This window comes from Lissotriton helveticus, chromosome 5_1, assembly GCF_964261635.1.
Source record: "Lissotriton helveticus chromosome 5_1, aLisHel1.1, whole genome shotgun sequence".
Taxonomy (NCBI): Eukaryota; Metazoa; Chordata; class Amphibia; order Caudata; family Salamandridae; genus Lissotriton; species Lissotriton helveticus.
The window spans coordinates 1,905,663,793-1,905,677,203 of record NC_136065.1 but is presented as its reverse complement, the minus strand read 5'-3'; the positions used below and the strand labels follow the sequence as shown (position 1 = coordinate 1,905,677,203).

Here is a 13,411-nt window from a genome sequence, read left to right as displayed (position 1 = left end):
CAGAGGCTAGCCATAAGCAAATGAGACTTGATCCTGCTCCAGTTTATAAAGTTCCAGCCTTAACTGCTAGGCCAGGACCTATCAAAGTTTAAAGACAAGCAACCCCAGAGCCATTCTGGTCTTGTTTTGCCTCATCAGTGAATTGCAGATGGAGAGCTAGGGCACAGTATGTGCTGCAGTGATATAAAATACAATGCCCTTGAAAGCAGTACAAGCGATTCCCAGTCACTAATACTTTTTCAAGCATCCCACCTATCACCTTGTTTGTTTCAGTGGAACGTTCTAAGTGTGAAGGGTATGCAATGGGCAATAGGATCAAAGCTGCACTTTACTGATGAAGCCCAGTGAAGCTGAAGCCTGGGAGCGGGGTTGTTTGTATTCTCGCTTGACCTGCTAGAGTAAGATCAATCTTTTTTTACATATGGTCGCTCCCCATCAGGAGTGGTACAGTGGGCACAAAAATGATGGATTAGAATGTGACCCAAGCGATTGCCAGTGATTGTAACTTTTGCAAGCAGTGCACTCCTCACGTCGTGGTGCTTATTGAAACTGGGTCACACCAGTATCTCCCAAGTATTTGTATGTAAATGAATACCATTTTTGTAAGTACTGTGAAACAGTGGCATGCCAATGACTCGCAAGTGCATACATTGCTGAGTATTTCCTCACCTGTGAATCAAGACTCATTAGAAAAGGTGCATCAGATTACACTTGAATATGAAGGGGCTGATTTACAATAACTGGCGCATCTCTGTATATCAGCAGGGATGCGCCAGTTTTTGTGCGCCGCAGCTCCGCCACCCTGGATGCGCCACATTTACAATGCGGCACACCATGGGGCAAAAACGGCACAGATGCATCACGCAACAGTGCCGTAAAAGCGGCGCATTGCTGGAGTTGCGTTGAAAGCGCGACGCAGCACCAGCAATGTTCTGGGGGGCCCTATCTCCACAATGATGCCTCAATCCTTACGCCTGCTTCAAGCAAGCGCAGGGTTTTGATGCAGCATGGGCCCAAAAGTGACTGAGTGAAATATTGTAGATTTCACTCAGCCACTTTTGGGAGGTGTTCCTGTGCCGGGACGCCCCTCCCCCTCCTCCTCCTGCGATGGAACGCCTCCTTCTGGTGCAGGGCTTTACAACGTGACGCATCTGGGAGATGCGTCACGTTGTAAATACCCCGCACCATGGCGCATCTTTTGCGCCGTCGCTGCGTTACAAAAGTGACGCAACAGCAGTGTAAAAGAGGCGCAGAGGGCTTGTAAATCTGCCCCGAAATGCTTATGAAATCCCAACTTTACATGAGAGAAAGAAATTCCTTCTTCGCAAATCCTCAGCTATGACTTATATACTGAGCAGATACAGAGCCATAGACGACACCACTTGGCTCCATAGAGAGCATGGTCAGTGGGCAGATAACCTACATGTAAGGCTCTGCCTGGCAGAGACTAAACCTGAGGAGTTACTATTATGCACTGGGTGCATGTACTGAAGCCAAGAAGAGACAGGGCAGTAACAACATTAACCTGGGCAAATAATGCTCCACAAGATCCTATCAGCATGCAGTTGACCCAAGAATACACTGAGATGTGACCTTCTACCAATGGGTAAATAATAGTCTCTAGGACCCCAGCTGCATGAACTGACACAGCAGAAATGCTGAGCAGCAGACCTCTTATTGTACAGATGATGGGTCGTAAACCACCAAGGTGCGATCTGATGTAGTGGATTCTACCACAGTATTGGGTTTAAATATCACCCTGCCAACTGCACAATATCATGAAGTATATATAAGCAAGTGTAGTTTTACTATTCTTAATTTCACATTTATATACATTGAAGATATATATTCTTCAAGCACAAGCAAACAATTTTGCTGAGAAGATAATGGTCTCAAGAACACTGGCTGCAGAAACTAACTCCAAGGCAAGCGTGGATGCGAAGCTTCTTGTACAGGGTAGGTTAGAAATGGGGGTCTCTAGTTGGCAGTGACTTGCACCCTGTCCAAGTAGGGACAATCACTCTAGACAGGGTAAGGGGATTACACAGCTAAAATAACCCCTGCTCACCCCCTTGATAGCTTGGCACGAGCTGTCAGGCTTATCTCATAGGTGTGGATCTGCAAGAAGTGACTTCCTTTGCAGTTAGTGCTCTGAAGGGCACCAGCTGGTTTCAGTACACCAGTGGAGAGCCTGAGCAGGAAGGGTCTTATTCTGGACAGATATCGGTGGATACATGGATAGTCTTTGTATTGAAAAGCTTCATTTTAGCAGATACTTATGTCAATGTCATAAGGTGGGAGCAGACATCACGGGGACACAAAGCTCAACCTGATAAGATCCTATATTTGACCCAAGCTCTGTGACCTACACTAAACAGGGTACTTTTTCACTGTACACAGGCCTCAATTGGTGGAGATTTCTACTTTACTTGGGAGCACAAGGGATATTTAAGGACGTGGTAGCACTAGTGCTAAAAAGGCCAGAATCTCGGGCCTCGAAAAGTGAGGGACATGTTGAGTAACTCACAGACAATAGGAGGATGTGCTGCTACCAGACACCTTGAAAGGGACTCTATAATACCTGACAATGTTAGTGGTGAAAGACAACCATCCCTAAGTGGGGGTCAAACTCAGGACTCCAAATATGTTGATGAGATCAAAGAGATTTAAAAAAAATATGAGAGCCATGGAATCATGGTCCCGTCGTCTTCTAGACCCCCCTTTCCATCCAACCAGGCCCCTTTGAATGGATTCAATTACAGATGCTGGCTGATGAGAGTCTATACACCTTTATTTACATGCCTTTATTAGACCTTCGTAGAAGTTGTATCTCAATGCCAGGCAGTCAGTGTCTCTGTACTGGGAGGGAAGGAGGCTTCACAGGTCCAGGGTTTCCAAGATGTTCTTGTATCTTCTGCGATCAGCACACATGTCAGCTGGAGCTGGGCATTCAGGAAGGGGGCTGGTCCTAACCTTATATTTCAATGAGCCATCAGAGCCCATCTTGCCCAGGATATCACTTGTTCGTCACTGGAATGTTGAGGTAGCATCTTCTCCCCTGTTCCACCATCAGTTGCTTTTATCAGCTTTGTCTCCTTTTACCTTGTGGTCCCTCCACCCTTCCGCGTAGATTCCTTCTTCATAATCACCTTCACCTTCGAACTCACTGTCTGAGGTTGTATCTTCATCTGCCATATCTTCCTCTGCTCCTACTTCCATCTTGGATGAGACAGAAAAAAAACACAGTCATGCCACTAAAAGTAAGTAGAAAAATAACTTCCTGAAAAACAATATTGTGTTTGCACTCAAGAGCTTTTCAAAGCCTTGTGTGAATTGTAACATCATAACTAAAGTGGCAGGTGCCATCATGTTAATAGGTGGGACTTGTACAACTCTGACAGGTCGCGGGCACAGCCTTGGGAGCCGTAGACATGTACTATATGTCTGCTCCCATTCTGATGTCAGTTTATCGTACAGAGGAGGTGCTTGGATGCTAGGGTACCCTAGCAGAAAACCCAAGCCAAGTACTCCAGAGAGGAAGAATGGCAGGACAGAAGGCCCATAAGGGCTTCTAGGACCCCAAGCAGAAAACCAAAGTGCTCCCTAAGGAAACGCAGGGAGGGTTCACTGGTTTAGCTATCAGTGGTGCAGTAGTTGCAATGCTACCGGGGCAGATGGAGTGAAGGGCCAAGTGCACGCTAACTATAGTGTTTTTCACTATCTGAGTGCGGTTGGGGCATATTCCTTGCTTGCCAGTGGCACCATTGCTGACTAATGGGCGGGTGAATGAAGGGAGAAGTAGGGACAGCCTGTACAATTCAAATGAAGTCAGGAAACCACCATTCTCTTCGTGCAAAACATCAACAAGAAGAGACAGGTATGTCTGGAAGCCACGGCCCCAGATGTCGGCTATCACTACTGGTCATGCACTTCTGTTGCGCTAAAGTGCTGAAATTAAATGATATCAGAGTTCAAAGTACTGCTAGCAAAATTCTACCCCTAGTGTATCAGAGTATGGTGAAGTGTAGGGGTACAAGAGTCTGTCCTTCAAATAAAAAAAATCAATAAGAGAAAAGAACGCTTTGTGCATGATGCAACATGGCCATATGTAGGAAAGAAAAATTTAATTTTGCATTAATGACAACATAACAATAACAAGCATTAGCTAAGCCAACAGGTCGCACTTTTATTATGCAAGTTAATTGCTACGCTACTGGTTTTGCCAATGCTTGATTACACAGCATGCTGGGGAAAAACATTACAAAATACTGGAGGAAAATCAAACACACAGCTTAAGGTATCACGAAACTTCACATTGAATTAAATATTTTCAATCTTTATAAACAGTATGTTTTATTATTCACTTTTCACTTACGATACTGGATACAATGTAAAAAGCCTGTTGCACATGATTTTGATTAAAAATAACACCAAAAGTTCATTGCACGTACTTAAAAGAACATAAAGTTGTCTGGGGAGGTATCAGATTTTAAATGAAAATGCCGTCCATTTATTTTCCAAAGAACTCAGACCTTGAACAAATGTTCTAGTCATTTGCTGCTATGCTCCCCCAACGTCATAGATCATGCTGCCTTTGTGTGCCAAGGTCTGGTTTTTCATGCAACATGTGGAAGGCAGAGGATGATCAGGGGAAGCAGCATGTGAAGACGAGAGCAAGAAAACACATGCACTCCCATGAAGTGTTCAAAGAAAAAGACAAAAGTAGTCCGCTTGATGTGAGCCGTGAAAGGATACAAGTCACCCCTTAAAAAGGATGTTAAAGAAGCTATGCTCCAGAGGAAGGACAAACACAAGAAGATGGAGGAAATCCATCAATTAAGAAGCAGACAAATGACTGATAAAAAAGCCAACAAATGACATTGGGCTGACCCAAAGCCCAATCTAAGTATTGGTATTGTAAACAATAGGCCTTCAACACTGGACATCTAAATGCTATCTGTAGGACCAGACCTAAAAAATGGATCTCGGAATTATTCAATCTGTTAATCACCCAAGATTGTTGTCAAATTGATCAATGGATCTGATGTAAACACATGGGATCTCATACCACAGTTCATGTTTGTGTGACATTCACATGTGTTCCTGCTTTGGGGGCATGGTCTCTTCTATAAGTTGCCCCATAATTAACGTCTTGTTCTCACTGTCTGTTAATCTCTCAGGTACCATAGTTATTTCTAATTATGTATTTAACATTTTCTCTACCCCCTTTTCTTTCATTCCAAACATACCCACCTACACGTGGCCCCTCCCTTTCCTCAACAACCTTTATATTTTCCTGTTAGAAATATGCAAAAGAGTCCTATCTGGGGCAAACATGAGGTATGAGGCATCAAAAACCAGCACATGGCTTGCAGGAAGGTCCCTTGAACTGGGTCTGGGTCTTTACTCTTGGCTGTACCTTCTGCCAGGGACATCAACCAGTCTAGATTTGAGGGGTCCCATTCTGTCTGGTAAGCACCAGCATGGTTTGTTTACCAATAACCCTGGCCCAGTCTAGGTTCCTAAGATAGGAAGAGGCCATTTTGCCAAGCCATAAGCTAATAAAAGCCCTTTGAATGTGGTCGTGGAGTGGGCAACGGGAAACATCCTGAACAACGACTCCGGAACGAAAGCGGAAGAATGACTTGCCCGAACAACGACTTGCCCGAACAACAGTTTAGTGTTCGGGCGGGGAGGAGTTCGGGAAAGTCGTTGTTCAGAATGTTTCCAAGCCTGCACTATTTACGTGTTTACCTCTCACGTACGTGATGTACATGATGTGAAGCGTCCTGCTTTGCCCGCCTTTGAGCACAACTGTGCCGTCGTCATTTCCAACTAAGTGTCACCCTCGAGCGAGGAATTTCGTCGCATCTTAGTCCAAAGCTGATGTCACCATCTAAAAGCAGTCAGTTCAGAGGAGCGACGCAGAGGAACAGGTAAGAGAGGTTAATTATAAGGGGGTCGGGGGGTTTGAGTTGGATTTTTAGGGTTGGAGTTTAGTTAGGGTTTGAGGGTAATCAAGTTTATTTTTAGAGTGGGGGAATTAGTTTTTAGAGGGCGGGGTGTTTGGGGTTAATATACAGGTGTTGGGAGGCTTAGGGATTCGTTTGTAGAGGTTGGGGTTAGTTTATAGGGGGTGTGGGTGATCGTGTTTGCTCTTACAGTGAGGAAATTTGTTTTTAAGGGGTGGGGGGACCGGGGTACTAGTTGGAAAGGATTTTATTTAACATGCATTCCTTTGCCACGAAAAAACGTGGTAAAGGAATGCGTGGTAAAACAAGCATTGAAATGCAATAGGTCTCGCAGCATTAGAGTTAGTGCTTTTAGAATTGTTTATGGGTTTTTTTGTAAATCTTTAGCATTTTTGTTTCCTGTAGCCAATGCTAAAGAATTAAAAAAAAAAAACATAAACATTTCTAAAAGCTCTAACTCAAATGCTCCGAGACCTATTCCACTGTGTGAGGGTGAGGGGTTGAGGGTGAGTGAGGGTGAGTGAGGGTGGGTGAGGGTGAGTGAGGGTGAGGGGTTGAGGGTGAGTGAGAGTGAGGGTGAGGGTGAGTGAGGGTGAGTAAGGGTGAGGGTGAGGGTGAGTGAGGGTGAGTGTGAGTGAGGGTGAGTGAGGGTGAGTGAGGGTGAGGGTGAGTGAGGGTGAGGGGTTGATGTTGAGGGTGAGGGGTTGAGGGTGAGTGAGGGGTTGAGGGTGAGTGAGGGTGAGGGTGAGTGAGGGTGAGGGGTTGAGGGTGAGTGAGAGTGAGGGTGAGTGAGGGGTTGAGGGTGAGTGAGGGTGAGGGTGAGGGGTTGAGGGTGAGTGAGGGTGAGGGGTTGAGGGTGAGTGAGGGTGAGGGTGAGTGAGGGTGATGGGTTGAGGGTGAGTGAGGGTGAGGGTGAGTGAGGGTGAGGGTGAGTGAGGGTGAGTGAGGGTGAGGGGTTGAGGGTGAGTGAGGGTGAGGGTGAGTGAGGGTGAGGGTGAGTGAGGGGTTGAGGGTGAGTGAGGGGTTGAGGGTGAGTGAGGGGTTGAGGGTGAGTGAGGGTGAGGGTGAGTGAGGGTGAGGGGTTGAGGGTGAGTGAGGGACCGCAAAGCTATGGGGGGCAGAAATACCACAGGAGGGGGCTATAGCATAAATACCACTGGGAGTTGATAGAGCGGGAAAACGGCCAGAGATTTGCAGGGCAGAGAGAGCACCACAGCGAGACAGCAAGGTGCGAACTGTGTGAGATATTGTGACCGGCGCACGGTGGGGCATTCCCAGGGTAGAAACGCACTGGGACAGTGGCAGGACAGAGAACCCGCGCGAAGCTGGAATGGCAAGAAGATCTCTGGGGTTGGTATGGGTTGAGTACCACTAAGGCTGGTAGGAGGGGTGTACCACGTGAGACTGGGGAGTGTGAAATAGGAGCAGCTTTGTGAAAAACGCCGGAGGGTGGTCCGTGGAGAATTTGGAGATTATTGAAAGCATGGCGGCGCCCCCAGATGTTCTTGTTCTGCGTACAGTGTTGTGGACGCGCAAATAGCCGGAAATCCGTGAATTGCTCACGGCAGCAGCGGCGGTGTTGCAGGACTCCTGCATGGTGCTTGCCAGAACTTGGATAACTTCAGAGAATACGGATAAAGTACATTTCAATGCACGCAGGAGACTCCAGGAAAAGGTGCAAGGCGCACCGAAAATGAAACTGCCTGACAGGATGCAGATTTAGAAGGTCGCGTGCCAAATGCAAATAATTAAGACAGTGCTGCATTCCGTAATGAAGCCCGTGAAGCAGCATGCTGGAACAATGACAGAGGGATCTGCTTAGCAAAACAGTCATTCCAGGGAAAACAGCATGACCAGGCGAGAGCAGAATGCTGTGACGCACTTAAAGCAGGCATGGAAATTCTGCCAGGCTAACTCAATCTATCTTCGATGATTCAAGTCTCTTCTGCAGGTAAAGATTACGAAGCGGACGGCACATGAGCGTTTGTTATAATGCAAACCGCTCGAGCTAACTCGACAGACGTCTGAAGCAGGACCAGGGCGCCTAGAAGACCACCCGAGGTGATACACAGTGGTATGCAAGGGATGGCACCCACTCATTCGATCTCACGCAGGTTCACATAATAACAGCTCTCTAACACTCTAGGTCAAATTTTGAAGTGCATATTAGGGAGTCAGGGAGGAGATATGGTGGTGGTGGGGGGGAGGGGGGTAGTGTTGCTAAAGGAGATTTTGAAAATCGTCAGGTCATTTAAGATATAAATGCGCGAGCGATAAGGATTAACACAACCAAGAATGGGGAAATGAAGCAAAATACACGCAGAATGGGGCAAGTGGCAAGACAAACTTGAAACAAAAGGGGGAGGGTAAGGGTTCGTAGGCATGCTATAGATGCCGATCCTGCCACGCCTCTGTAGCAAACTAGAAACTATATGGTAGGCAGGGACATTCGGAAAGATGTCAGCTACTTTAGGCAGTGTTCTATCTACCGTAACAGCATAAAAAATGTTTTTAAAAACGGTTCGACTTAATGGTTTGACGGTAAGAGCTGTAATTTTAAGTACTGAAAAATAGAGCTTGTGCAAAATTCCATGAAAAATAAACTGGAAATCTTTAGATTTATACAGCAGCTGAGGAAATTGCCCACTTATTTTCATTTTTTTCCATTTCAAAATACTTATTTTTTTTCACGCTGCATACAGACATGTAACATAATTTTGTTAAAGATTTGATCCAAACTTCAAGTTACCGGCAATATTTTCCATTATACAGAAAACCATGGCAGTTCACAGCAGCTGTGCTTTAATGTACAACAAATCGGGAATCTTTTTTTATTCCACTGATACATTTGCCTTTTAGCGGAATTGGAAGTAACATTTTCTTAACAGCTAAGGTGTGTTTAAATTGTGCCTGTGGTGGTGGGCCCGCACACTCGATGGTGACCCAGAGCTAAACAGAGAAAGACAGAAAACGAAGAAAGACCGAGGAAGATATAGATAGAAAAACAGTCACAAAGGAAGACAACAAAGATGAAAACAAGACGGAGGGAAGAGAGGGGAGGGGGGAGGAGAAATGCGACACGGCGGGAAGGGGAGGGGGCGGAGCGGGTACAATAAACAAGACGGAGGGAAGAGAGGGGAGGGGGGAGTAGAAGTGCGACAGGGGAAATGCGAGACGGCGGGAAGGGGAGGGGGCGGAGCGGGTAAACAAAGACGGACGTGCGGAAATTGCCCACTTATTTTCATTTTTTTCCATTTCAAAATACTTATTTTTTTTCACGCTGCATACAGACATGTAACATAATTTTGTTAAACATTTGATCCAAACTTCAAGTTACCGGCAATATTTTCCATTATACAGAAAACCATGGCAGTTCACAGCAGCTGTGCTTTAATGTACAACAAATCGGGAATCTTTTTTTATTCCACTGATACATTTGCCTTTTAGCGGAATTGGAAGTAACATTTTCTTAACAGCTAAGGTGTGTTTAAATTGTGCCTGTGGTGGTGGGCCCGCACACTCGATGGTGACCCAGAGCTAAACAGAGAAAGACAGAAAACGAAGAAAGACCGAGGAAGATATAGATAGAAAAACAGTCACAAAGGAAGACAACAAAGATGAAAACAAGACGGAGGGAAGAGAGGGGAGGGGGGAGGAGAAATGCGACACGGCGGGAAGGGGAGGGGGCGGAGCGGGTACAATAAACAAGACGGAGGGAAGAGAGGGGAGGGGGGAGTAGAAGTGCGACAGGGGAAATGCGAGACGGCGGGAAGGGGAGGGGGCGGAGCGGGTAAACAAAGACGGACGTGCACGCGCTTTTAAGCTCAATGCGCATGCGCATTGAGCTTAAAAGTCACGGGCACTGCAAGGAATCGCCACGATTCCTTGCAGTGTGGATAAAGAGCGGATAAGTCCCAATACTCTCGCCTTGCTCGATGCGCATGCGCATCGACAGGCGAGACCTAAAAAAACGTGGTTTAGACGAGGTCGTGGTCGCGAACTTGTTGTTAGGGAAGTCGTGGTTGGGGAAGTTGTTGTTAAGACATACAATCCACATGTTCACTCACTTCATCATCTGGCTGAAGATGGTGCTCGGCGAACTCCAGCATGCTCCTTTGAATGGTGGTCCGGTTGTGGTACCGAACAGCTTCCTGTGAGAGAAAAAAAAAAAAAAATGCAGAATGTGATTCTTTAAATTAACTTACAATGGAGAGTGACATTCAGAGTCTCCGGAATCTGTTCCACAGCACAACGTTTTAGGATAAACATCCTTCAAAAAGCAGCTAAAAATGCAGCTCGCAAACCTCAATATATATATATATTGCATTTATCTCTGACCTGCCCCACGTTTGTTGCTATATTTCAGGAATCCTCTAATAGATCAAGTGGCAACCAGTTATTCCTGGTGGCCTGGAGAAAATGGTAGTGAACAATGACAGCGGTTACCTCTGATATATTTAGTAAAACTCAATTACTTAAGGAGAAGCTTAGTCATGCTAAGACCCCCTGGAATAAACGCATATGTATGTAAGACGTGTTTTGAATCTCCGATAAGCTAGTATTGATATTTTTCAATTTATTAAAACAAAAACAAAACAGGGTAGGTGCTCAATGGGATGTCACAGTGCCAGGGATCAGTAAAAAAGTAATGACAGTGAACAATAACCAAAACGCAGTAATTGGCTGCATAGAAAATTTCTTTTGTAAACGCGGACAACAATGTTGTTGAAGCTTTTGGGTCACACAATTAATGTCCAGGCAATAAGTTGGATATGTCAACTTTTCGACTCCAAAAATCGATTAATAGCGAGGGGTCTTCATCAGAAGAGCAATGGCATGCAGATGGCAGCATCCTCTATATGTGTAAATGATAAAAGAATAAGCTCTGAAACCACAACGTTCAAAATAAATTTGGAGCAGGGACTAGTGCTGTCAACTGCTCATGAGATGCTGGCAAGCTCTTAAGTGACTGTGGGTCACTAAGTAAATCCAAGGGAACAACTGTCATGGTTAAGTACTGATGAAATGTAGCACTATATCAGAGTTTCAAATGCATAAATACTAATTTTTAATTGGAGTTGACCAAAAGCAGTCACTGAGAAATAATGTTCCCTCCCTACCTTTCCTCACAGAACATACCACTACCAAACTACTAGGGCCCTTAGAGTTTTGTGGATGTGAAACACTTGCCAAACACTGGCAGATGTCTCACCCGCCCTATGTAAAGTGTATACAAATATATAGGCCAATTTTTGAAGGATGTTCCGCATCCTTTAAACTCTGAATCAGGGCAGATTTCTTACTGGAAGCAAGCGGGGTCACACTGGCAGTACATAGATAGGCCAACTGCTCAGCAAATACCCCCTAATTCTAACCCAGTGCCAGGATAGTTAAGGTTCCTTCTACTTTTAGCTTGGTTCTTTCTTTTAAACTGCATAACAGACTGAATACTTAACTTGTAAAGAATATATTGCCCCTAATAAAGGTATTTCGGAGAGAGAGAGAGTTAAGTAATAGGCTAGACATGGAAGGCCTGTCTATTGTGTTTACGGTAGCCAGGTTCTGATGTCTTCACTGACAGACAGGTGAATATTTATTTATTTAGAAAGTTTTATATAGCGCGAACATGACCCAAGAGGGTATCAGAGCACTTTATCAGCTGTCAGGAAGGAAGAAACTGGAAAATAAACAGCAAAACCACAAGCTTAACAAGATGTGATGGGACCCGAAAAGAGGCAGGAGGCCACGAACGGTAGGTATAGCAAATGTAGGCAATGTGTAAGGCTACTAAGGGGCAAGAGACTCGCTCATGAAGCGCCTCTAGCGCCTGCTCTTACCTCTCGAGGATCAAAGTCCTCCTCCTGCAGGTTCGACTGCTCCTTGTAGAAGCGGTAGTACGCCAGGTTCTGCTGCATGACGTCATCCTTGGAGTCGAAGAGAATGTAGCTGGAGACGCACTGCACCGCATTCTTGATGTCGTTCACTACAAAAACACAAAGCAGCTCTAATCTCACTGTTCTAAGACCCCTTTGAACACCCTATAACCAAAGTGGCCCCAGAGGAAGAGCAATATTCAAGTTTTTTTCTGAATGGTACAGGCATTCTTACCAGCTGCAGAAACATTGCTGATTATTCTAATGTGGAGAAATGAATGGCTAATATTTCTGCAAATGTTCCATCATCAAGGCCTCTCTTGGAAGGGTTGGTGCCAGAAGTGGATATTAATACTATCCTCCGCCAGAGGCTTAACCTAGCAGACCAGGTGGCCAGGTGGCATTCTAAGGTGAGGTTCCAGGTCCCAAATATACATTTTCGCTGAGCGACCACAGGGGCTCAACAATAAATTAAAATTATTCTTCTAGTTCTTTTACTGCCTCAGTTTACAATCATAAACATGCCTGTCCTAAACAATACAGCTATTAGCCCTTTATTACCTTCCTAGAAGCAAAGCCATCACCTGCATCATAAACACAAACCACTCATTCTACCATAGAAAAAAAACTAATTTCTTCAAAATCTTCAGTCAGACTTGGTTGACAGTTATACATTCACACTTATGACACGAGGCCCCAAAAACATCTCATTGGTGGGTTTCTCAAAGAAATGAGAAAGGACCCAGTGTGGGATGCGGAAGTCTGTGATGTGTTGAAAGCAGATTTTAAGAGGCATTCGGCAAAATGAGTTTAAAATCCAAACATCTGTCTTATGTACCTAGCCAAAGAGTCGAGTCAGGCATTTACGAACATTCGTATGAAATACTGCTTTAAGAAATTGGTAGTTTACAAATTAAACCCTAACTTTGCTTGCTAATAACTTAATGCTTTCTGACTTGGACACCTTAATTAAACAAGCATTGGCAACGCCAATAGTTCTTGCCTATGCAAGATCTATTGGCTTTGTCAATTTGTTTAGACATGTTGCACAGCAGCACATGATGCTGTGCAACATGGCTTAGAGGCAAGAAAAAAAGTGCTAAGGTGGTGCCAACGTTGACCATGTCATAGCGTTTGTTTTAAGCCGTGTTGCACAGCAGCCACTGCTGTTTTGCAATATGTTTGAAAAAGCACATGAGGGGCAAGCCACATGAGGGAGATGCAGGGGAGGAGGGCGGCAGCAGCAAAAATGGACAGAGAAGAGGGAGAAGCAATATGAGGGAGGTGCGGAGTAGAGAAAGGACACAGCAATAATGGACAGCAGGTGGAGGGTGGGGTATGGGAAAGCAAAACGAGGGCGGTGTGGATAAGAAGAGATGAATCACCAACAACTGACAGCGGGAGGAAGGCGGGGGACAAGCAACACAAAGGAGGTGCGAGGAGAAGGGAGGGAGTAGCAACACAACAGACAGCAAGAGCAGGGCATGGGGACAAGCAACACAAAGGAGGTGCGAGGAGAAGGGAGGGAGTAGCAATACAACAGACAGCAGGAGCAGGGAATGGGAA

At 45.3% G+C, this 13,411-nt stretch overlaps 1 protein-coding gene across 1 annotated transcript in view; it reads right to left on the bottom strand.

The window, feature by feature from the left end:
• Window positions 1-2,776: 2,776 nt before the first annotated feature.
• The window catches only part of P3H4 (prolyl 3-hydroxylase family member 4 (inactive)), a 97,277-nt gene continuing 86,642 nt past the window's right edge, over window positions 2,777-13,411 (bottom strand). Inside the window, exons 5-7 of the mRNA XM_078645449.1 lie at window positions 11,810-11,955; window positions 10,040-10,123; window positions 2,777-3,219 (exon numbers count right to left, since the gene is read on the bottom strand). Coding sequence (XP_078501575.1) covers window positions 3,070-3,219; window positions 10,040-10,123; window positions 11,810-11,955 — 380 coding nt within the window. The 3' untranslated portion in view covers window positions 2,777-3,069. The remainder of the gene's footprint in view (window positions 3,220-10,039; window positions 10,124-11,809; window positions 11,956-13,411) is intronic.